Genomic DNA, 25535 nt, shown 5'->3' on the forward strand with positions numbered 1-25535 from the left:
GACATTTTCACGGCTCCACATCCCTGCTTTGTAGCATTGATTTTGAGTAAAAAAAAGTTAACTTATCGTCTTTCACGTGTTCATGAATGTGTTTCTACGCATCTGTATCCCGTCCCATTTCTGTGGAGTACAGTAGGAGATATTTCGCCGAACAATATACTCAAGCCCGTTGCACAAATTGCACAATTTGAATGAAAATATGATACACGGATGTATTTGCATTCGCAAATAATACGATGATATTCATAACACATTTCACAACGATCCCTGCAATTGCCACATATTTGCCATCACAAAGCCCTGTCGTTGATGCTCACATCCCATGCAAAGCAATACTCACTTTTAGGACACGTCTCTTATTCAATATGGCTACGTATTTGCAAAACATGCAGTTAATAATATTTGAAACTGAGACCTAACCAATAAGACATACCGCGGACAGGTGAGAAAAAAACAAATAAACGTCTGGAGAATGACCTCAACGTCTCGATGTTGCCTAATTACAAACAGCAATTTTCGGTTTCGAATCAAATACATGAAATAAATATAAACAAAATTTGTACAGATACACTCAATATAGGGTTTATGATTAGCACGGCTACCTAAAACATCAATCCTGTCAGGTTGAGCCACTTATGTCCACACCCAAAGCAGGTCGCTTTGGAACACCACAAGATCCCATATTACCACCGAAAACGGTCACCAATTGGTCTACTGATCAGCATCTTCAGAACATTCTCGACCGAAAAGCTATCAGTCCTGTCTGTGTTTTGGTTCGCTTCATCTGGGCTATGCGCACGTTTTTCTACTCCGGTTCTAGGGACGAGATAGCAGTCATCACGCGCTGCACCAGCTCGTTCTTTGACAGGTTGGTGACGCTGTCGTCATCCGGCAGGATAAACACGTGGCGCATTTCACCCTCGGCCCCGCCAGCCACATACACACTTCCTTACGTCATATTGTTTCTCGCCACGAGATCAAAGTTCAAAAGGTCGTGATGTAGGTAGTCTCCGCCCAGCCCGAGTCAGGTACTCCGCCGGTTGGTCGGGTGCGGCCAGGTCCGCGCAACGCCGCCCTACTTCAGTCGACGCTCTGGTTGACAGGGATGGCGTCATACAGTTGCCTGTCGACTAAACAGCGATTCAAGACGCCATCCTTGGCCCTCTGAAGCCGATCCCCGCAACGACCAGTGTTTGATCCTTGGTTGACCTGCAGCAAACAACAGAACACAATAATTAGGACATTTGTGGACAATAAATTAGGAAACTATATGTGTTATTATTCCCCTTGTTCAGCAACTATTAATTTTAGAATGTATTTAATAAAAAATTAAATACTTAATGTCACTTAAATTTCCACTGAACGCCACCAGGTGCGCCAACAACTGTCATCTCATGCAATTATATAAATTCTGCCAAAAAAGTAGATCTGAGGCCAGTTGTACCAACAGAAAAATAGGTGACTGCTGGATTTTTTTTTTTGTTTAAAAGTTACTTCACATACAGAGCATGAACGGTACAGCCCTATCCTTTTACGTGCCCATCATGTTAACGCTCCATATGTGAAACAGTCTTAAGGCAAAAAATTTCAGCAGGCAGCTATTTGTGTTGATAAAACTGGCCTCTAAAATTAACTTTGGCATGGACAATCCTGAAAATTAACTATCCAGCATTCCCTGGACTGCCGTACATTAGACACATAATTTTCTTGAAGATCACGCATAATGTAAATATGGCTTACACCATTCAGCAACTTGCTTTTGTTACACTTAAAGTAAGCATCATTAAATATGTAGCAAAAATCGGCGAAGCAATTACAAGCCAAGCATACATACCTACTATTTAGATAAGGCAAACACGAACATGCACTACGACCTTTCAATCTTGACTCGGAACAAGTCAATAACCTAGTTGCCATTAAAAATTTAAATGCTACAAATTAAAGTTGTAGCAACAATTGGGTGAGTGAGACACAAGCAGAGGCTAAAACATCCAAATTATGTAAAATACTGGACATGCACTGCCCCCATTTCATGAGTCCACCCAACAATTCTATCAGGTGAGACAAAACATTAGGCTTCTTGTACCTAATTTATACCGTAACTTTTAAAGGACATCATATTTCACTGAAATACTACACCTAAGACATCATTTTCAAAAAAATATAGCTTAAAAAGACAATAGAAGAGTGAGAAGGCGTCCCGCGCCGCTGACGTCGCTACCGCGCCATGTTCCTAAAACCATCTCTTAAAACGAGTTTTCGGTAAGAAACGTTAAGATCACATGCCTGAAATTGAAAAACACACTTCAAAGTATCTTAAAATATGATCCATTGTTACTTACACGTCAGAAAAGGTCGCTTAGACAAAATAAAACCGGGAGCACTACGTTGCATCCACACACCCACGACGCCGGCGCGAAATGGCGGGAACCGGAAATCGTGGCTAGATACAAAGAAAAAGAATATTTCTTATAAATGAATTATACAACTAAATAACGCATTTTTTATTTTCTTTTAGACAAAATTATGAAAAAAATACAAAGGCTCGTCGTTAATGATAAACAGAGCAAGTTTTATCAGCACGTTTTTGTTGAATTATGGCGGCGAAATCTTTATGCCATTCGTAAAGGTACGCGCGACAAACGGCTGATAGCCATGCAGCGAAAAATTGAAGCGGGGAAGTTTTTTGTTTTGACTTGTCAAAAAATCTCGCCGTCATGGGGGTTATTTCCGCCGTAACGGGTCGTCTGAAGGTGGGAATGTCCCAAATTGAATCAAAATATTGATTCTATGCCCATATATGGTCAAAGCTCCGCCCACTAGAATCAATATTTTGATGCCTCCATATTTTGATTCCCGCCGCCTAGTTTGCCCAACTGACATCAATGTTGGCAATATAAATAGCACAGAGGGACTACAATACACATACAACATAGAGCTGGCTGAAACGAATAAAAAAGTTAACTAAAATGGTAAAATGGGCACCCCGATTACCCTCTTCTCAATATAAAAACACACGCGCCTGCCATATGGGCGGACGCAGGCTTGTTTAGTTACCTATATTTTGCGATCTAGGCCCTGTTTCACCGGTGATAGCAGCAAGCTGCTATCACGTTTCGCGAGCTGACGTCATGTTGTGACGCCATACTGTTGACGTAATGGGTAGTTCCGGCGCACGATTGCCGCGACCTTGGCGGCGGCATTAAGTGACGTATGAGCCTTTAAAAGTAAGAGTTTATGCAGTCATGATAGTATATATATTTTTGATATATATTTTTTCAATATGATGTATTTAAAAAAAGTTGGGTTTAAGCAAAATTTGGACGTAAACTTCGAACATTTAGTTGATGACGTAAAACAATATTGCGGCAATCGTGCGCCAGAATTATCCCTTACGTCAGCAGTATGACGTCATCACATTACGTCAGCTCGCGCAATTTGATAGTGGCGTGCTGCTATCACCGGTGAAACAGGGCCCTAGTGTCTACAGAACAAAATAAACGTAAAACTTCAATTATTGTTTAGTTTGTCACTTTTAATGATCAAGTCACATTGGTAGTTGATATTTGTATGGCTTTTCCTTTTTCGTAAACATATTTTGTGTTAAATGTGTTAAAAATCAGCCCATAATTTATGATATACGTCATTTTTCAGAATATATCCTTGGCGTCGTAATTGTCTTTGCTGCGTCAATAATCAATCTAGCTTCATTAAAGTTTTTACCAGATCGCTAAATTATCTCAATAGTCTTCTTTTTTGGAGAGTTATATGGGAAGGCCCTATATGATTTTGTTGAGGCTGTGAGGCATCAGGCAGACAGTTATTGCGTCAGCCAATTGCATAATAAAAGTTACAATCGTTTTATCTTTCTTATTTTTATGATAAAATGGCAATTCCTACTCGGCCTCCGATCTCAATAACCAGAAGTCCCATACAGTTTTTCCAAGTTTAACTCGCAAGTCGCACCCACAGAGAAATAAGGGCTTCAAAATGTGCTATGTAAGATCACATGTCATGCTGTTATGGTTGAATTCCTGCAGAATCCTGATTTTCATTCTCAATCAATAAATTGAAATGTCAAAACTTTACGAAAATTACTCCTCTTTCTAGCGACTTCTTAAAAAGTCTTCAAAAAATAAACTTTTCTCTGCACTTCCTCCTGCTGGCAGTGAGCTGCCAGATAGCGCTTTACGGTTAACCTGGTTCACTAATGTTTTGTTATGATTTCAATTTGTGCTTTTTAATTGTGTGATAGTGGATCTGAGTTTGTGATGCTGCGGGGCGAAGTCGTTGGATCGTTGCAAGGCCCTTAAAATTGGGTCGTTAGGTCAAGAGATTGATAGAATTCAAATTAGTCGAATAATTCTGTTTTCTGCTGGTACAGGGAACCTGCATTGCAACTGGTCAACTGGGTAGGTAAGTTCACTTCAATGCCCATGTCAATGTCAATGTTTGTTATCTGAATCAGTGTCACCTTGACACAGCCCTCGGCCGCCCCTAGGGACGCCGGTGAAAACAGGGCGCCGGAGGGCATATTAGTCACGTGGCATTTAGAACTTCTCCCCCTTGCCTTCTACATGCTAAACATCACGTGTGAATTTCATGAATGGCTGCGCGCCCTAACCCACAAAGAAGAAGAAGAAGAATTTCACGAATCTTGATCAAATGGGCGCCCTGTTTTCACCGTCGTCCGCCCCTAGCCCCAGCATGAGTATGTGAAGTATGGCAATTTTGATGAAATTTCATCAGTGGAGGTGGGATTTAGCTGGATGTTGCCTGGTGTAGATTTGGTGCAGTGTGGTGCGAATTTAGTTAAGTGCGGCGTAGAATTGGCCCAGAGGGACATGTCACATGACAGATCAGACAAGATGGATGAGGACAATTGAAAAAACCTTGTACCTAGCTACCGGAAGCAGTGGCGTATCCAAGGGTGTGGGCCGGGGGGGGGGGTTCTGGGGGTCTTAGGACCCCCCTGGAGCCTAGAAAAGTTTTTTAACTTGAAAAAGAAATGAAATGACTTTGAGGGTCCTTTTGACCACTTCCCATTTTTTCACATACTGAAAAAGTATTGGGGAACTCTTTTAGGGGCCATTTGAGGACTATCAGAGGGCACCTTTAGGCCAATGAGGGACCTTGTGAAGTAAACATAGGGCCCTTTGGAACGAACAGGATCCTCTCAGGCACACAGAGGGCCCTCTCAGGCACATTGAGGGCCCTCTCAGGCACAGAGGGCCCTCTCAGGCACAGAGGGCCCTCTCAGGTACACAGAGGGTGAGGGCCCTCTCAGGGACACAGAGAGCCCCTTAAGATGATCAGGAGGCCCCATGAGGTATGTGGGTCATTTTCAGGCCACAGGGTGTCCTATGAGGCCAACAGACGGTCCTCTTAGATCAAAGGTGGTCCCTGGAGGTCACCAGAGCGTCCTCTGAGGTGATCAAAGGGCCCTCTCAGCCACCTCAAAGAGGGCCCTTTGAGGTCAAACAGGGCCCTTTGAGATCAAACAGGGTCCTCTAAGGCGAATAGAGGGCCTTCAAAGACCACAAAGTTTCCTCTAAGGCCACTGGATGGCCCTCTGAGGTGACATGAGGGCTATGTCAGGCCACCATGAGCCTTACCTATGATGTATCAGGCCCTCTGAGATCAAAGAGGGTCCTTGAGGCCGAGGAGAGGGATTCCAGATTTATGCGGCCGATTGGAGGACCAGAAAGTCGATTGGAGGACCAGAAAGTCACTGCTCTGCCCAATTCAAGCAGTCAAATGAAAACAATTTATCGGGTATGTTCGACGCAGCTAATGGGTTGCGTTGAAAGAATCTGAGTTTGTTGCATAATATTGCACTCTGCAGCATTCGTAAACGAGATGCGCTCGGCTCATGTGAGGGTTCGGTGTTGTTGCTCGTTGGTAGGGCGAGATGCGCATGGCTAATGACAGGTCTTGAGGACCACCACTTGGCCGCAGCCAAGGCCACGGCTAAGTAGTCAAATCCGCTGTGAATGACTTCCCTATCAGATTTATTGTTCGATACGTACCCGGATCAACTCAGCTCGAACCAGGTGCCACGAGTGGAAGCTCGAGAAACCGAGGGCCACTAAACCCGTGCGCAGAAATGCGTTCTGCTTCAGAGTCATAAATGACTGGAACTCCCTACCAAGTACAGTGGTCATGGCACAGTCCGTCAACCAGTTCAAGGCCCGGCTGGACAAGGTGATATCATGTTCGACACCCCCTATCCCTGAGAGCCCAGCCTGCACCCTGATATGAGCTCGATAAGAGCGAGATTCCCAGGCCAGGTGGCCTTTTCAATCCCGATCACCACGAAGGTAAGGTAAGTTCAGTTCAGCCGAAAGGAGATACCTACACTGGGTCGGCTTACGGCTACATTGGGCTACACTGCGGGCCACCCACATTCATTCAAGGAAATCATGGATGTTCATTCCGATAAATGCCGTATAGTCAAAATTGTAAGTTTTGTCAGTACTGATATTTCAGTTAAGAATTTTGAACTCTTTTGCAGAATCTGCGTCCTTGGGTGAGATGAGACAGTTGGTGTTTGAACTGTCCGGAAGGTTTCAGTATTTGGCCATCAAATATTACAAACTATTGGTGGAAACTGGAATCCTAAATGCGTCGGTGTCTGATGGAGTTTATTCTTCGCTTGACCTAACGGTCTGCACCGTCTGCACACCCGTCACCCAGTGCCTAGTGCCCAAGGCTAGGCGGGTTGGCACAATATCTCGTCTCGTCGCTTATTGTGCACAAGCTATCTGTATCGTACCAGTAAAACGCCTTTTGGGCGAAGAACGAGCGAGCGAGATAGTGAGCCCTGCACGTGCGGAAGGGCGAGAGGGTGCTTCCAACGGGCTTGTGCAAAACACCCTTCTAACCGGTCACTAGCGGTGTGCCAAATTTGAACGCAATCGGCCCAGCCGTTCCTGAGATCTGGAAGCGGCATTCTGCACGTGCGCACGTGCAAACGGGGTCCAAAATGACTTTTGCACGGCACCCTACTAACTGGTCCCCAACCGTGCACCAAATTTGAGCGCAATCGGCCCAGCCGTTCTCGAGATCTGGAAATGCCCCCTGCACGTGCGCACGTGCAGTAGCACCCTAACCGCAACACATGGGAATGCATTGCCTGGTGGGTGCCTACCTGTATGCCAAGTTTCAGCGAAATCGGCCCAGTAATTACCGAGTTACTGAAATGGGAACAAATTTGGCACCTCTTATTGTTGTATTTTGCACGTGCACTGGGGGTGACCCACATACATTGAGAGTATCCTATTTTGGGTAGAAGGGATGCTGCTACCCTACAAAAATTACCGCAAGTCAATCGCCCAAGCGGCTGCTGAGATATGAGCCTCTCAAAATCACTACTTTTGCAAAACAGCTTGAACACCCTTGACTTTTCACGTGGCACGTGCCACCACGGTCACTGAGATGTATCAAAAGTAGTCAATTACGGGGTAGAAGGGATGGGGCTACACAACAAAAAAGACCGCAGGCCAATCGGTCCAGCGGTTGCTGAGATATAAGCCTCTCAAAAGCGTTACAGGCCGGGCCGGGCCGGGCCGGGCCGCTCATACTGAGATTTTTCCGTTATATTGAAAAGACTCACTTCGCTCGCTGCGCTCGCTCGCTCGTAACCAGGGGCCATATTCACGTCGACTTCGTAAGTCAATTTTCTTTCGTAAGTGTAATTTGGTATTCACGTCGACACTTCTTAAGTTTTTATCGACGGAATTCACGTGAATAAAAAAATTACTTAAGAAGTATGTCAAACTTAAGAAAATTCTTACGAAAATGATCGACGTGAATACGGCCCCAGAGCTTCGAAAAATCAAAGGTGTGGACCTCCTAGGTTCCAGGAAAAAGCTTGGTACCTATATGTGAAAATGAAATCCGAGTGGTATGTAGGTTGGTAGCCGTTAATGTCTTGGTCTTTAGTGGATATCATCAACATAAATAGTCTGAGAGCAAAACTGTTGGTGCCATTGGGTTGGTACGTTTGGCGCGTTGGATGATCATCTTAAATATTGGTCTTTCTCAAACATTTTAGTGAGTGCTTTGAGTGAGTGAGTGGCAGGCACGGAACTTCAAAGATGGTGTGCGCCGGCTGTATTGAACCGCCCGTGTCCAGCTGGATTGGATCGAGTCAGCAAACCGGCAAACTTGAGGATCTAACACCAAACTGAGGCAATTCGTCGGTAAGCCGAGCGCGGTCAGGTAGTCATTCTCCGAGCAGGCGCCTGTTCGGAGACGTCAATCAGGCTGAGTGCCGCACCTGTGACTGGTGAAGGAGCTGGGAGCTCTGATCTGCTCTCCTTGAGCGGGAGGCCAAATAGCTGGCTCTGCCCAGAAGCTGAGGTATTGTTGTGGACTGTGGTATGTAAAATCAATGCCGTTTATTTTGGGATTGGTCGATAACCGCAGATATTCCTTTGATTAAGAAAGAAACGTTTCTGTCTTCCACAGGCGTTATTCGACCAAAAATAATGGTCTCTGATTCAACATCATCATATCATGTCTGATCTGGCATGTATCCTCTCAAACTCGGTGCACCTTAATCGCAGTGGTGTATCTGAGTATGTGTATATCATTATCGACAGTGAAAGACTGTCCGGATTACATTACGAGATGTGCACCTTGATGAGGTGTGCACTCGTAGATGCATCTTGCCTCCGTCTTCCGCCTGACTCATTCTCCGGCTCTCGTACGTCTGACCCGGCCCGGTCCGGTTTGCGTCTGTGTCTGTCTAACCCGGTCCGGTCTGTGTCTGACCCGGTCCGGTCTGTGTCTGTCTAACCCGGTCTGTGTCTGTCTGGTCCGGTGTGGTCTGTGTCTGACCCGATCCGGTGTGCGCCTGTGTCTGTCTAACACGGTCCGGTCTGTGTCTGTCTAACCCGGTCCGGTCTGTATCTGTCTAACCCGGTCTGGTCTGTGTCTGCTGACCCGGTCCGGTCTGTGCCTGACCCGGTCCGGTCTCCACCTAACTCTGCTGACTGCTGTCCTCCCTCCCCGCCGTCTCTGCCGTTCTCCCTCCCTGCCCTGTCTCTGTTATTCACTCTCTATCCCTGTTGTTCTCACTCTCTATCCCTGGTGTTTTCCCTCTCTATCTCTGGTGTTCTTCTCTGTCTCTGGTGTTCTCCCTCTCTGTCTCTGGTGTTCTCCCTCTCTGTCCCCGGTGTTCTCCCTCTCTGTCTCTGCTGTTCTCCCTCCCCGCCCGCACTGCGTGTGATCCGTGTCTCGCCGCCGCGGACCGGGCGACCCGACTGAATTAGACGAGTCGATCGGCGCCACGGCCGCGGCCGCTATTGATTGGGGTGGGGCGGCGATTGAGTGCGCCTCCTCGCGGTCCGAGCGGTGACGGCGGCCGGTCACACTGGACGGCACGGGGCCTCAGCTGCGGGCTTGGCCGGGCCGCAGGGGGCCGGTCACTGCCGAAGGGGGTACTGGGGTCGGCGACCGGGGACAGAACTGGTACCGATCTCGACGGGCAGGTGTCAGGCCGGCAGTCGGACGCTGTTCTTGTCCGACGTCCCCCAAGTCTCGCCCCTCCTGGGTCGCAGTCTGTTCCTTCCCCGGCGGCGGCGCCTGCCCGAGCTGTCGGGGCCCTGAGCGGCCGACACGGGCGAGTTGCGCGCGCACGTGTGACGTCATACCAGTCAATACGGGCGGCCGCTGGAGCGGGGACGGCGGCGGCCGCTCGGTGCCGTCCCAGCCCGGTATCGGAGTCGGATCTGTTGGTGTCCGATCGGGATAGACTGTGGGAGTGACTGGGTGCTGGTGGACGAGGTGGAAGTGCTCACTGCTGGCTCGCTGGCGCCGACCGCCGGTGAATTTCGGCTGAGGTGAGAGAGCCCCGGCGCCGACTTGCTGACGGCTTACCGAGACAATCGATTCGGCGCGGCGCGTCCGGTATCCCATATTTGGCCCGGTTTTCGGGCAGGTCTGCGACATATGTGTGGACAAAGCAAGCCGCTGGCACAGTCAAAATGGAAATCAGGAAGCATTTTGACGATTGTTAGATGTTTTAGTCAGCTTCGGAATTTTCATTGTGCGCTTGAATGCTGCATTGAGATGGGCGTTTTGATAATCGATTCGACCTAATTGTGTGTTTAACAGTACCTACCGGCTACCTGTCGTGTTATAATGATCGATTTTGTAAACAGTAAGCGTCAGTCTTCCCGTTTCCCTTTGCGCCTCTTTGCTTTTAACGTCAAGGTCATGTACTTTCTGTCGCCCTCCCGTCGTGAAGTCGGCCCTTTGGGCGCTGCTCTGCCATCTGGGTGGCTCAAGCTGACGGCATTTCTGGCTCTTCCAGCACTGCCAACATCACTCCTAGCGACGTGTGAAAGAAGTAAAGGTGGATAATCCCCTGACTATCCGTTGCCCTCGGGCCCTCGGCCCTCCCCGCTCCGTTTCCCTCTATCCCTCGAACCTGCCGACGCAGCAGTGGCGATTGATTCAATTCATAGCACTTGACGTCCTGCCGTGTTCTTAGCTCGGTGATGGTACAGCCTTGTGATAGTTAACACTAGAGATGTCAAACGGATACCAACTTTTTGGTATACCGATACCAAACCGATACCAGTTTGGTATTTGGTATTTCATGGCGAATGCATTTAGTATTTTTCGGTATTATGAATCCTCACTAATGTAAAAGAGGCTGAGAGTTCGGTAAAAAGTTGGTATTTCCCTCATATTTCCAAGTCGGTTCGGTTTCGGTATTTTCCCATTGGTATTGTTGGTACTTGGTATATTTGGTTTGGTATCGGTTTCACGATTTTGCGTAATTGACATCACTAGTTAACACTGAAGCTTGTGTTTGTCTAGTGCTATTTAGATCATAACCAGCTCTTAATTTTCTTCGCTGCAGTCTTGGTTGGCTTCCTCTGTCTGGTGGGATGGGCACGATGCACTGATGCAGCTGAGATATCGCCGTTAGCGGGCTATCCCCGCGAAGGCACGCAACGTTGAGGTGGCTATGGGTCAAAATGCGATGCTAAGATTTTACCTGAGTGATGTGTTTTTAAAGCAATTATACCAAACTTAAGAGGTTCTTCAAATGGGCCGGCTAGCTTCGACAACGGATATGGGGCCCTATTATTGTTTTTGTGTTCATCTTCATACAAGTGCAATGCATCTGTGCATTTGTTTCAAAAAGGGCATCCAGTGGGATAAAATTGTTAAACTGTTTCACGGAAGGTAGGTGCCAGGCATCAACTGCTTTTTTTAGTCGCATTGGTATTGGTAATCGCCCATCGGATAATTTACGATAGTAGGTATAGAATGTCTGACGTTTGGGGAGTAAGATGCAAGGTGACTGATTAATTCAATTGAAACGATAAACAACGTTTGTGGATAGTTTCTAATTTGTAAAGCGAGGAAGCTCATCATAGTCCAGCCACGTAAACTGCTCAGTATCCAGTTGTTCACCGTTCACCGTTCACCACTCAGCGCGTCGCACGACGCTGAGCGGGTCCGGTCCGTCGGTCCCGCAGCCGCCTGCGTACGTCAGGGTAGGCTGTGCCGCCGAGCACCGGAGCGCTGCGGCACAGTATCCACAGCGCTGTCGGTATAGCTGCGCCGGCAAGGGTGGCCGCTGAGTGGATTTTCTGTCTGAGAGCTGGGGATAAAACAGGGCCTCCTCTAAGGATTTTTCACTGGGTGGGCAAAATTTTTCGCCGCTCCCCTGCCCAAGGGCAGATCCAGTCACTTGTGTTGGGGTGCAACCATTTTCACCTGCGACTGGGGGGGGGGGGGGGGCGGGTTAAAGGGACTATCCCACCTTCAAAAAAGTACCATTTAGGATTCGGAAATGTTACTCATGATATTGTGACGAATTCTGCAAGTTTTTACGCGTTTTCATTGTATACTTTTTGAGATATTGCGACTTTTATATTTCATCGTGACGTCATTTAGATCGGATCCGTGACGTAATGAAGGATTTACTTCATGTCAATGTGGAGGAAATTTGGCAGCAAATATAGGTATTTGCTCTCAAATATGACGCGGCTCATACAATAACAAGTAGCAAGATTTCCCCGGCGCCGATTTCAACTTATTCGTAAAGCAGGTCGAACGCGTGAAACGGCTGATGACGTCATCAAATGGCCGTTAATAGTTAAGAGATAGGGCCTTAGCGAAGGGCCACTTTTCAAATGAAGGGAACGAATTTCTTTAACACCACGAAACTGAAGATATTGCGACCAGGATTATAGTGGTTTCTGAACCTGGCCGCCAACTTGGCTATCTCAACTCAGAACTAATGCAAAGGTGGGACAGTCCCTTTAACCCGCGCACCGACGGGGGTCTGCGCCAACTTCGCACCGACGGGGGGGGGGGCGGATGACCGCCCCCCCCCTGAGATCTCGAGAACGAAGCAAGATAGCGACAAGCGGTAAACGGCATCGGATACGCACGGTCAAGATCTACAATTTTTACTAAGGTCATTTTCAGGTCAGGTCAAAGATGACGTCACAGGGGTCGAAAAAGTCAAAATGGCGGCGCTGGATATGGAGAGAGTTTTTCTCGAATAACTTTCGAATTAGTCAAGATAGGAACAAACTAAGGGCAGCATCGTGATCCTCTCGTCAATCCGCATCGAATGATATATATGTTGACCTCGAAAGGTCAAGGTCAAAGGTTGACCTCAGGTCACGTGACCTCGAGGTCATCATGTATATCATTCGATGCGTCTTGACGAGCTGAACACAATGAGACCATCCACGCGTCTGTATCTTGTTCCTGTACGGAGTTATTGGCCAAAAACCTTTGGTGACCTTTGATGACGTCACATGACCTCGCAGCTGCCCAACAGCAAAACAGACCTCAAGGTAGTGAAGGTTGATCGTATATGAAGTCATGTATGGTATATGGGGCCATTCCGACCCGTTTTAGTGGTAAAAACAGGGAGTTGATTTTTCCCCCATTGACTTATAATGGGGAGGTCGCGAAATTGACCTGACCTTAGGTCACCGATATCAAAATTCCGAGATATACAAATTGTAGCTACTAATGACCTAATAACATCCTGCGACTTTCAAAGGCCTCCGACATCTACTGTAGCTCTGGCACGGTGACAAAGTTGCAAAAAAGTGACTTGAGGTTGGGTCATTCAAAGTGACCTGGTGACCTGACCTTGAAAGGTAGGAGGTTAAAACTTGCACACCATGTGTACAATTGATGAGGGAATAGTCATACCAAATTTGGTTTTCCCGCTATTCGCGAAAAACCTCAGGGGGGGGGGGGCGGATATCCGCCCCCCCCCCGTCGGTGCGCGGGTTTTAAGGCCTATGTCACTTTCACAGTCAACCAACTGTGCCATTTATAGTTTAACGTTTGTCGTGTGTGATATGGTATTTCGTGTGTATTTCACCTTAAAGGTATGCCTATTGTCTACATTAGTGATGTCAATAACGGAAAATCAGGATATCGATACCAAACCAAATGTCAACCAAAACCATGAAAAATACCGAAACCAAACCAACTTGGGAACATGAGGGAAATACCAACTTTTTACCGAATTCGTATCCTCTTATACATTAGCCGGATTCGTAATACCAACAAAATACCAACAACATTAGGATCAAAATACCAAATACCAAGTTGGTATCGGTTTGGTATCGGTATAGGTACCAAAAAGTTGGTATCCCATTGACATCTCTAGTCTACATACATTTAAAATTTTAAGAAGACTGCAAATGTGCAGAGTTAAACTTATGTACTATGATTGCTCCTTGAACCAGAAATCGAATAGGTAGGTGATGCTCGCTGCCTCTTTTTAGGAGGCATGGTCAGCTTACTCTTGGCGCGTCCTCTTGATCTAAATACGGCTTTTATTGACCTTAATCTACTTGTAATACATCCTTGGCCTTGTAGTGCGCTATCCTGCTGGCCCATGCCGGTCTATGAGGGTCCCACAGTGACCTCTGAGGCCCCATGCTGGCCTGTAAAGGCCCATATTAGCCTCTGAGGGCCCCGCACTGGATTCTGAAGACCCGATGCCGGCCTTTAACCATCCCCTGTATTGGTGTTTTTCCAGTCACGAACGTATAGGAGGGGGGGGGGGGGCGTTGGACCTCCCTTGCCGTTTCCCTCCTGATCGAGCTAGAACTTCGCGGAAAAAAAAACAAGCGTGTTGCCCGTGACGAGAGGAAGCCGATGATACCCAATTTTAACCCTCGCCGGCACAGGCCATTGCGTCCTTCGGCGGCACGACCCCCCCCCACGCGTTTGGCCCCTGATCAAGCTAGAGCTTCACGGAAAAAAACGAGCGTGTTCCCCGTCACGAGAGGAAGCCGATGATACCCAATTTTAAGGTCCTAGGTCATCGGGTGACCTTCCAGGTCAGGTCAATGACCCGAAAACCGGGAAAATCGGGACCTGTTAGAAAGTCGTAAAGTGTGGCTGCTATGTGGTTTTCCGGGGTGCTGATCACGAATAGAGATGCCACTTTTGAGCCCGCGAACCCGCTTTCTGCGGGTTTTCAAAACCCGCAGGGTTTTTGGCGGGTTCGAGAAGCAAAACTTGTCGTGTTGCGGGTATTTGGCGGTCAGACTTAAGAACCTTTAAATTTTTTTTTTATTTTTTTTTAGATGCAAAACACAATGCCAAGTGCATTTGCTCAGGTTAACAATACAATATTGATCGAAACAACTTTTAAAACAGAACCAAATATAAAAATATATCATGGCAGCACATTTCAAATGCAAAACTGAAAACAACCAGCAATAGCATCCACAGTCTAGCAATGACCAAACCAGGGTACAAGCAACAAACTACAAAGCATAAATAAGAACCTGAAAGAACATAGCCATCGTTTTATGGAATGCTGATGAAAGCATTCCATAAAACATAAAAGAACCTGAAAGCAAACTTAAAGGAAGCTGAACTGAAGTCCATGTGCAGTGTGCACTAGATATACATTATGGAAGAACCCAGACTTAAATGAGATGTTGAAAATCAGAGCAAATATCACATGTTACTTTATTTACGTCTGGTCGGCATAAAAAAGACCTATCAGCTAAACAAAATTTGATGCAAATTTATTGATTACCTATCCTACTCTATGTTCTGTCCCACCCTATATTACGAAAATAGCACACCAATTACCCTTACTGTTACAAAAAAAAAAAAATCAAAATATTGACTGGCATGCGGCCCAAACACAGCGCAATACAATACTGGCGCACTTCCGACATTATGACAAGGATTGGTATTTGACTGCGTCAATTTTGGTCTCTGAGGCGAAGGAAAGCTGTCATTGATGACGCAATAATAATTTTACAATCAATTTTTCTGTCTTGGTTTTTGAATGCCTCAAAATAGCAGTTATACATGTTACAAAACCACGTAGCTGGTCGCATTTATTTCTTTTGTCTTTTTACGTCCTTATTATTTGTATGCCGAGAGAGGACCAGGCGGAGAGCATTACCAAGACCATCTATAAAATTATTACATTTAATTTAGTACTTGCTGTCTCTTTATTTCTTAACCGGTGATTAATCTCTGAATTGTAAAACTTTAGCTGTTGTGTAAAATAATTTTATCAGAATGGCACATGAATATGCATTGTACAACGGTGTTTTCGCAACAAGTTCGCACTAACTACGGCTGCAATAATTTAGTCGCTGTAACATTCCTTGCAATCAGCTGTTGGTGACGCTTCTGACGCATGTTTTCAGAAATGCGTAGTTCATTGGTGGTTAGTTGGTTTTTGCTCGGATTTTGCATGATTTGTTTTATGTGTAGATCGACCGGATGCTCATTATTCACCGTGTCACTATTTATTTTTAACTGGAAATCGCATATCTTTTTCTATCAACATTCATTTTGATAGCAATATCATTCCAGAAGCCTAACATTGAGAGGGAGCCAGAGTGAAATTTTGATCCTCAGCCAATGCTGAAGGGTAAGGTGAGAGAAAGATTTTACTGAACTCTTTTCAGAAAGGAATTTCAAATGTATTGATGCATTATTCATTTTCCACTACAGTGTGCACTTCCTGAGGACTTAGCATAGCAATTTCAAGTCCTTACTATTTGATTGGCTGTCTTTTTATGCACAGCAATGAAGCAAGTAAGGTTTATATAGCTCTAGCATTGACCCAGCTGTATTTCTTTCTTGCAAAAGCAGGTTTTTGAAATTGCGGGTTTTTGGCAGGTTCGGCTCAGCCAAAATCAGCTTGCGGGTAGTTGTGGTTGGGCAAGGGGTAGCTGCGGGGCGGGGCGGGTAATGAAATTGCAAATTTGTGGCATCTCTAATCACGAATATAGTGTTAGTTTTGAGTAACATGTTACGAAGGCACCAAAACTACTGCGTAAATGTTCAAATGGCTGCTAAATTCGAATTCAGCTAAAAAACTAGCCTAGAACATGAAAAAAACTCGAAAAAGTGAACCGAGGTCACCCGAGGTCACCAAAGGTCAATGACCTGACCTGACCTTCAGGTGACCTTGACACCCACCCTTATGTATGGGAGCAACATCAAATCACATGTTTGAACGTTTGAAACCACGAAAAGCTTGCAAACGCGCGGCTAATGCGAGCCGACATACGCCGAATCGCGATTTCGGCCAAACATGGTCACGAAAAAGAGGTCACAGGGCAAAGGTCATTGGGGTCAGGGTGATGAAATTTTAAGGGTAGGTGTAAAATTGATCAATGCGAGGGTACTGAAAGTTTCATCGCGATCGGCCGCTTTTTACGCGAGTTATTCGCGAAAAAACCTTAGGGGGGTTGCATCGACCCCCCCTGTGCCGGCAAGAGTTAAGGTCCTAGGTCATCGGCTGACCTTCCAGGTCAGGTCATGGACCCAAAAGTCGGGAAAATCGGGACGTTGGCTGTTAGAACGTCGTAAAGGGTGCTATGGTTTTTCGGGGTGCTGATCACGAATATCATGTTAGTTATGATCATGGATGATGTCTTCATGCATTTAGATCAGGTCGGGTCAGGTCAGGTCAGGTCAACCAGTAAGGGTTTTGCCGGGTATTCGTAGTAGGTGGCAACCTCCTCTGACAGCTTCGTAACATGTTACGAAGGCACCAAAAATACTTCGTAAATGTTCAAATGGTTGCTAAATTCGATTTCAGCTAAAAAAATAGCCTAGAAACATGTAAAACTCGAAAAAGTGAACCGAGGTCATCAAAGGTACATGACCTGACCTAAAATTCAAGTGACCTTGACACCCACCCTAATGCATGGGAGCAATATCATATCCCATGTTTGAACGTTTGAAACCAGAAAAGACTGCATACGCGTGGCTAATGCGAGCCGACACACCGAATCGCGATTCCGGCCAAACATGGTCTCAAAAAGTAGGTCACAGGTCAAAGGTCATTAAGGTCAGGGTCATGAAATTTGCAGGGTACTGGTAGGTGTATAATTGATCAACGCGAGGGTACTGAATGTTTCGTCGCGATCGGCCGCTTTTTACGCGAGTTATTCGCAAAAAATCGAGGGGTGTCCGTTCGACTCCCCCCTATACGGGCGAGGGTTACCCCCGAGTTGCTGGGGGGAGGGCGTTCAACGCCCCAACTTTTTTCGCTGGGCCATAGCAAAAAAACGGCGCGCCGCAGGCGCGCCAAATTTTGGGTACCTGTAGGGAATTGATTGACGTTTATTGTGACAAAATTAAAAAAAAAAATCGGCTGGAAAATTTTTGAGATATCGAGGTTTCAGTGACGTCATGATTTCTTGGTTTTCGACCAAAAACTTTATGTGTTCAAAAAATCATATAAAATCACAGAATAGACATACAGACATGCCGCCATTAGACTGACAATACCATGAACAATCAAATGGCTATCTTCGATTATTGATTATCGTTCCTCATTTTCCAAAATCTTGAACTGAATCTTGGCAATTTCTCATGACTACTTCACGACCATGATACATGCATTTCTTAAATTGAACTTTTTGAGCCAAACACGTACACATATGATAAAATGAATGTCACCATCGTGTTCTACGCCCCAAATTACCCATAAAACATGTGTCACAGGCTGCGAATATCAGTTTTGATTTTCGGGGATATGTGCCTACCCGGTTGACCTGACCTTGACCCTGACCTATGCTTGACTGACCCCTACATGGAGCTGTCACTCTTTTAGGCCTTATATGATGGATTGTGCACCGTTTTGACAGAGTTTATGACGAGAGGCGCCCATTGTGAAGTCCTGAAGTCCATGCTACTGAAAGTCCGATTTCAGGTGTTTGACCTGACCTTGACCAGACCTGTGACCTCAAAATTCAACTTTAAAGTACTCATCTGAAGCGTCTCGTCGCGTTCTTTCGTTTGCCGCCTCGTGCGTTTCGCTGCGCCTATTGGTTCTCGAGTTATCGGCTGGGGGCGTTTAACGCCCCTCCCCCCCCCCCCAGCAAACGGTGGGTGGCGAAATACCCCAGCAACTGCCGGGTTAAGGACCTGCATCGGCTCTGAGGGCTCAACTTGGCCTTTTCTGGACTCTGGGGTCCAACACCAGCCCAAGCCTGTCTTTTAGGGTGGATGGGACGCTGAGGGTCCCATCCTTGCCTCAAGGACCCGCATTAGCCTTTGAGAGCCTAAGTCGGCCTCTGATGGCCTCAAACTGCCATTTTCAGGCCCTGTACTGGTCTCTGAGGGCCTTAAACTGGCCTCTGAGGGCACAAACCGACCTTTAAAGGTCCCACACCGGTTTCTGATGGCCCATTTTCTGCCTCTGAGATCCAAGACTGACCCTTTTGTGCCTCTGAGGGCCCCGTACTGGCTTCTGAAGGATCGATGCCGGTCTCTGAGGACCAATGTCAGTCTTATAAGGGCCTCACACTGACGTCTGAGGCCCACATTAACCTCTGATGGCTCCAAATTGAGGCCCTATTTAGTCCCCAATCAGCCTATAAGGTCTCTGATGGCCCTATTTTGTTGTGTGGCTGGGGACCCATGGCTTACACCCTTAGGCGTCACGCACTGGCCTCTGAGAGCCCACATCGGCCTCTGGGGTTCCATTCGGGCCTTTGAGGCCGCTATGGCCATGGGCCCCTTAAGCTAGCACCTCCGAGAGCTGACAAAGTTACCAAGTTGCCCCCACCCCCAAACGCCAAGTCTGCTACCACCCCTGCATTCAGATGCATCCATTGTAAAAAATAACCTGCACTGCAGTGATTGGGGGCTGGGGCACTGGCTGCTAGCAAGTTTTTTTTTCCGGGAAACCGAAGTGGTAGTTCCTACCGGACGTCTGGCCGGACCTTTATTTTTGCATTTGCTTCTGGGTGGGCAAATCGACGCCACTGGGTGGGCAATTGTGGTGACTGGGTAGGCATTTGCCCACCCAGTGGGTATGTTAGAGGAGGCCTTGGGATAAAACCGGACATATAGGCGCCGCCCTTAGCTGCGGATAACTGCACTTTGGATTGAGCATCCGGTGATAGTCCTTTAACGGGGAGGGGTCAAGGGAATCAGGCACGTTGCCAGGATTTTGCTCAGGGAGGGGCCACAGGTCGCGGCCTAGTGTCGAACCCCCTCCATTAAAGGAAAGCTCCTCGGATTCGGCCCACTATTTTTGGGGTGTGGTGCAGCTGTTTTTTTTCGTCTTCAGGTGTATGGCCCCATTGCCCCCCCCCCCCTTGGCTACGTCCCTGAAGGGAATGAATTATGTTATGTTTTCATTTCAATGAAAATCGGAATTTGACATGGGGCAAGATAAACTTCAACGAAGAATGATAGAGTGAAACAAGCCAACCGGTCACAGATGGGATGTGGGTTAGCCGCTCGGTCAAAACTCAAAGGTGAAGGCTTACTGTGGGGCTGGGAAAACTGCTTAGTTTTCCCATATTGTTACCTTTGGATAATATGTTTTTTCGTAATGAAAAGTGTGTCCTATTTACTTTACCGGAGGCCTCGTCCCATTAGATTACCGTCCGGACGCGCCGGTAATTTCCCAGCGGTGAGTGTGTTTGTCGTGCTCTGTGTCGCCGCGCACATGATCCGTCTCCCGTCCATCGACCGGCCCCGTCTGCCCGGCAGGTGACGTCACAGCGGCGACGGACCGGGTGACGTCACATCATGTCGTCGGTCAAGGTGGCCGTGCGTGTGCGGCCGTTCAACGGCCGAGAGATCAGCCGCGAGTGTGACTGCGTCATCGAGATGGACGGCAACACCACCAGTGAGTGGATGGACGGCGGGCGAGGGAGGGAAGGGGCTGGGGGGGATGGTGGGGTCAGCGATCAGAATATATTGGTCACCTTATAGAGTAAGGTGGGCACTGGATAGCCCCACAACGGAGTAGCACGGGCTCTGCTCGGCACGGTGTCCGTCAGTCATTCCTGTGTTGCCATGCCGCCGGTATTGTGGCAAGGCTAAGTCACTTTCGATGTTTCTGGCAGGGCTCTTAGGGAATGGCAGTAATGGATTGGTACTGACAAAAGGGTAAAGTAGGCATGTCTTTCCGGATTATTACTGTGTCTCTGGGCGACAAAATCGACCCGGCAAAGCGGATTCGCGTCTGTTGCCTCAGACTGGGCCTGGATTGGAGTGTTTTCTGCAGACTGGGGTTAGATCGGGTCCCATCCCTGCCGACCGGGGATAAACCGGGGATGCCGACCGGGGATGATCTGTAGTCAGATCCCTGCCACAGGGCGTCATTCGCTACGTCCGAGAGTGACGGGCTGCCCATGTCTGTGGTGGGGAAGATGAGAGTCGGGTCTGATTAGGTCACGGGGACATGTGAGGGTCAGTGACGGACAATTCTTTCTCGGTACTCGGTGTAAATAGCGGCTCGGTTTTGTGACTACAGCCAACATTTGTAAATGGTTTGCTTCATAGATAATGTTTTATGAGTATGACCTTTCGTAATATGTGGTTGTGCGATAACTCTGCGTAATAATGATGCACTTGTTTTATTTATATTTTTCTAGTGCTTGTGTCACCATTGCTGTATATTCCACTCGATTCCTCTCGTGTTTCAGCTATCACAAATCCAAAGCAAATAAACGATAACATCAAGAGTTTTAATTTCGACTACTCGTACTGGTCAATAGAGGTGAGTGTGCTATCAGGGTGACGGCGCGACATTTTCAGTTATGTCATCAGCCTTTTTCAAGTGGCACAAACACCACGGTCATGTACCCCGAGAGTGACTTTCATTGGTATTTTAGCGAATGTTTTACCTACATTCATAGTCTTTATCGAGCCGTTTTCGAGTCTGTTAATAATTATCATTAGAATTATTGTTTCCAGATTATGTAATTTGTTTGAGATCGGGGAAGTGCTTTTCTGTTTTCTGTGGTGTGAATTGTGAGCCTTTTACGCAAGTGGTCTTGAATTAAGTCGAAGCTGTCCCAACTTAGTAAATTTGAAGTTATTTCTCTCTGTCACCCATTTGAAGTTGAAGGTGATCTCTCTGATCCCTCAGACCCTACGGACCGCTCCTACCCCCGTGGACGGCTAATCGTTACAACATATAACCTGTCTGTAGCGTGCTGAATCCAATATGTACGATGCTGACGTACGAACAGCGCGATGTGGCCAGTGTAGGCTAGCCGCGGGGTCAGGGGACCTACTACTGTATTGTATTGTATTGTATTTACGTCATAGACTCATCCCTTCATGAGATCGGAATCACAGGGCTATTCTCGAGTCAGAGTCAACACACGCTATGAAATGCAATGATGAGGATAAAAAGTGAACACACATAAACCACACTGCACACACGATGCAGAAGCTAAAAGCGGTTACAGCGACGTGTCAGCTCATGTCACCGAAGATAGATAAGAGTTCTAAGACCTTGCTGGTAAACATCGAGGTGGACATGTCCCAGAACTCGCGTGGTAGGGCGTTATAGCCTGCGGCAGCGCGGTACACGAATTGCCGCTTCCCCGCAGCCTGTTCAGTTCAGTATCCTCACTCGCTCGGGAATGGAATCGGTGTGTCTCAGGTGCAACCCCAGACTACCGGCCCTTTTGTCCCGCCTCGGCCTGCAGTTTCAGCGCGTCGGCGGGCTAGTGACAGCGACAGGAGATGATAGTACGAGTGACAACACAGTTGACAGAACGGGACCTTTAGGAGCCGACTGACCTACCAGAATGACTGATGTAACGATATCCATATCATATTTTCCTTCCAGACTACGGCTACTGTTGTATTTACACGCAGGGTCGTGTTTTGAAGTGAGGCGATTACCGACTTTCATTCTTACCGAGCATGCACTTGTAAGTCATAGCTGAGGTATTTTGGCCCGATTCACACGTATCGGTACATTTGTTTGGAACGTGGTTTAGTCGTATAAGTAGGGTTGAGTTCATCCATTCATGTATGGACCTGCTATTAGTTCCAACTGTCCTTTGGTGAACACAAAAGTGCAGCTCGTTGCCAATGCCGAGAAGATGGTACCTTTATATCAGTTCAGTGGATCACGGTTCGTCGGAAGGTCATCTCAGGCTCAAAAGAAACGGGATATACGATTCGAAAGCTGACGGTGAGCTGAATCCAAAAATGTATTTTTTATCAAAATCGATCGATGGCCTTTTTTGAAAATTGCGTTTTTGTAAAAACTTAATAATACTTTATTCAACGGGCTGTCCCGGACATTCTTGAAGACATAAACACGTATTTTTTAGTTCCAGTGAAAGCTGAACGCCAAAAGAACAATATTTAGCGAAGCAATATTTCCGAACATGTATATGCGTCTCCCACAGACGACAATAAGGCGCAATCACACAGCTCAGTGTCACGATGGACCAAAGTCAGCCACACAGAAGCGTGAAATGACCCTTACCGACTCGCAGACCCGGCGCTCTCGGCCCGCCTGACCGGCCACGGAAAGAACGTTCGGCTCTCGTTCTACTAAACAAATGTCATATTTGTCACTTTAACTGTCCACATCGCTATTAAAGTTATTCAGGATACCTGTGAAGAAAATTCATTGTTCTACTTGATTTACAACATGCTTTAATTTACATTTTTCTTATACATGTTTTGTTCCATCCAGCTGCGATCAGTGCCCGCGCAGGGGAAGTGAGCGGGGTTTCACTGTCAGAGGCTGTACTGGTGACAGCTGCTCGGCCGTGCGACCGGTCAAAGGTTACCCTGCCCCGCCGGGCGCTACCCCCACTCCACCCGAGCTGAGGCCGGTGCAACCTCTGACATTTCAGCGCGGCCAATTTTCCTTATATGGGCATGATACCAAGCTCAATTGAGCAAAGTAGACATGAACAAATGCAAATTAATGCATGATGTGAAGATGACAGAACAATGAATTTTCTTCACAGGTATCCTGAATAACTTTAATAGCGATGTGGACAGTTAAACTGACAAATATGCCATTTGTTTAGTAGAACGAGAGCCGAACGTTCTTTCCGTGGCCGGTCAGGCGGGCCGAGAGCGCCGGGTCTTCGAGTCGATAAGGGTCATTTCACGCTTCTGTGTGGCTGACTTTGGTCCATCGTGACACTGAACTGTGTGATTGCGCCTTATTGTCGGCTGTGGGAGACGCATATTAATGTTTGGAAATATTGCTTCGCTAAATATTGTTCTTTTGGCGTTCAGCTTTCACTGGAACTCAAAAATACATGTTTATGTTTTCAAGAATGTCCGGGACAGCCCGTTGAATAAAAGATTATTAAGTTTTTACAAAAACGCAATTTTCAAAAAAGGCCATCGATCGATTTTGATAAAAATTACATTTTTGGATTCAGCTCACCGTCAGCTTTCGAATGGTATATCGTTTCTTTTGAGCCTGAGATGACCTTCCGACGAACCGTGGGATGTGAGACACTTTTTGTCAGTCCTTTGTTTTTCAGCCACCGTACCACCCATCACTTTCATTATTTCTCTTTGATGCACCGTTTTTCTGCTGATCACAATGTGCCCGCAAAGTATATGAGAAGGACGAAAGCAAGGGTTTGTTTGCTTCTGCCGGTTTGTTTTTGTTTTAAAGCTTGTTTTTGTAGCGGAGTATTTGCGGAAAATGCAATGAGGTTTGCTTGCGGCGGCTGGAGCTAGTATAGGCGCATACAGGCGAGGAGGTTCTTTGTTATATCGAGTGGACTGGTATGGGGAGAGCTAAGGGCTATTAGAGTAATCGTACGGATCAGTCCGATTGCATCCGATCAATCAGAAATATCCTTCCTAGTGGTAATGTCAGGTGCGCTTTATAGCAGTTTTGTTTTGGACTTTCTTTATTAGAGCGGTAATATTTAGTTTGGCCGAATTCAGCTCTTTTCTCACACTCCATGTCCGCTTACTGTATGTCAGCTACACCCTCGCATGACGATTGCCGCTGGCTACCTAACACAAACTAATGACGTATTTGCAGAACGGTAATGGAGGGTGATGCTGGTATCAATTGTGCCTGATAGTGATTGGTCAAATTATTGGCTCGTATTCGACATGACTGATGTACGAGCTCAATTTGGCTCAATTGATCGCCATCGAGATAGGCTCATAATGAAAAACATTTTTGTGTGTCCGGTGAACTAACGCCAGAACTTGCACACTGGCTGAAATTACGCGACAATTTTTCGCTCCTCCCATGGGTCGAGCTTGATATTTATGTGTAGGTATTATTGAAATCGTTGAAATGATCTTTCAAACCAGTGAGAAGTAACTTTTCTTCTAACCATATTCGAGAAATAGAAAAGAACATGCCAATATACAACTTATTCGAGAAATAGGAAAGACCATGTCGATATACAACTTATCAGGCACGTCCAGTGTTCACCTGAGCGCTACCCAAAGTGTCATCGCCTTGGTCAACACAAAGCTGGGTACATTTTTAGGTATTTCTTAGTTGGTTACTATCGCAGTACCTACCTGTACTGCGATCATTCATTGCGTGAACTCGGCCACAGCTGATAACAGGCCAACGTAAACGGGTCTGAATGTGTCTAGGCTCGGACCTGAATGTGTTCAGAGATATTGTGTTGGGGCACGGAACCCCGCGGTGGGAACCTACCGAATATGGCAGCAGCTCCTCCATGTTGCCGGCGATGTCTCTGCCTCTGACGGCTCTGCGCAGGGCCGGCGGACCGCCGCCGCGGCTGGCTCCCAGACGGCCGCCGCTGGAGCTGTGAGTCCCCCCGGTGCGGTGCCACTGAGGTCGGCCGGTCACTGTCCCGGCCGAACTGCCGTCGGTCACTGCGGCACACTGCCGCTCTCAGCGGTACGGGACGCGCCCCCGGTCAGAGAGCTATCGAGCCGCCCCGGGCAGAGGTCAACCCTGGAGCTCTCAACGAGCGGGCGCGGCCCAGTTTGATCCGCCTTTGTGCGCATAGATCCGGGCGGGCCTGCACTGCACTGCACTCGAGGCAGAGATAGTCCGTATTACGCAGTAGGACATGTTATTTCATTTCATTTCATCACTGATATGGCCACTCGTAAGACTGAGCGGGATTTAGTGAATGAGCATTGAGTGAGCAAATTTGAGCAGCGTATCAGCCCTAGGGAACACTGTCAGTGAGACGTTCTCCTGACGCACACAAGTCTCGATGGTAAACAACAGACTACTCTGACAAGATGACGACTTGAAGTATGCCGCGCTTCCTGTTCCTTATACTCCT

The 25535-nt window shown here is 47.1% G+C and overlaps 1 protein-coding gene and 1 long non-coding RNA gene across 2 annotated transcripts in view; one reads left to right on the forward strand and one right to left on the reverse strand.

Moving 5' to 3' along the window:
- Positions 1–198: 198 nt before the first annotated feature.
- LOC122375162 lies at positions 199–2874 on the reverse strand. The gene is made up of 2 exons (XR_006255350.1): positions 2343–2874; positions 199–1209 (listed from the first exon to the last, which is right to left on the reverse strand). It is a non-coding gene; the product is annotated as an uncharacterized LOC122375162 (long non-coding RNA).
- A 1350-nt stretch (positions 2875–4224) lies between these two features.
- The window catches only part of LOC122375164 (kinesin-like protein unc-104), a gene marked incomplete at its 3' end in the record, with an annotated part of 81051 nt that continues 59740 nt past the window's right edge, over positions 4225–25535 (forward strand). The window contains exons 1-3 of the mRNA XM_043354394.1: positions 4225–4416; positions 20005–20143; positions 20946–21019. Of these exons, the coding sequence (XP_043210329.1) occupies positions 20044–20143; positions 20946–21019 (174 nt within the window). The remainder of the gene's footprint in view (positions 4417–20004; positions 20144–20945; positions 21020–25535) is intronic.

Source organism: Amphibalanus amphitrite, unplaced genomic scaffold, assembly GCF_019059575.1.
Source record: "Amphibalanus amphitrite isolate SeventyFive unplaced genomic scaffold, NRLGWU_Aamphi_draft 001787F_arrow, whole genome shotgun sequence".
NCBI classification, from domain to species: domain Eukaryota; kingdom Metazoa; phylum Arthropoda; class Thecostraca; order Balanomorpha; family Balanidae; genus Amphibalanus; species Amphibalanus amphitrite.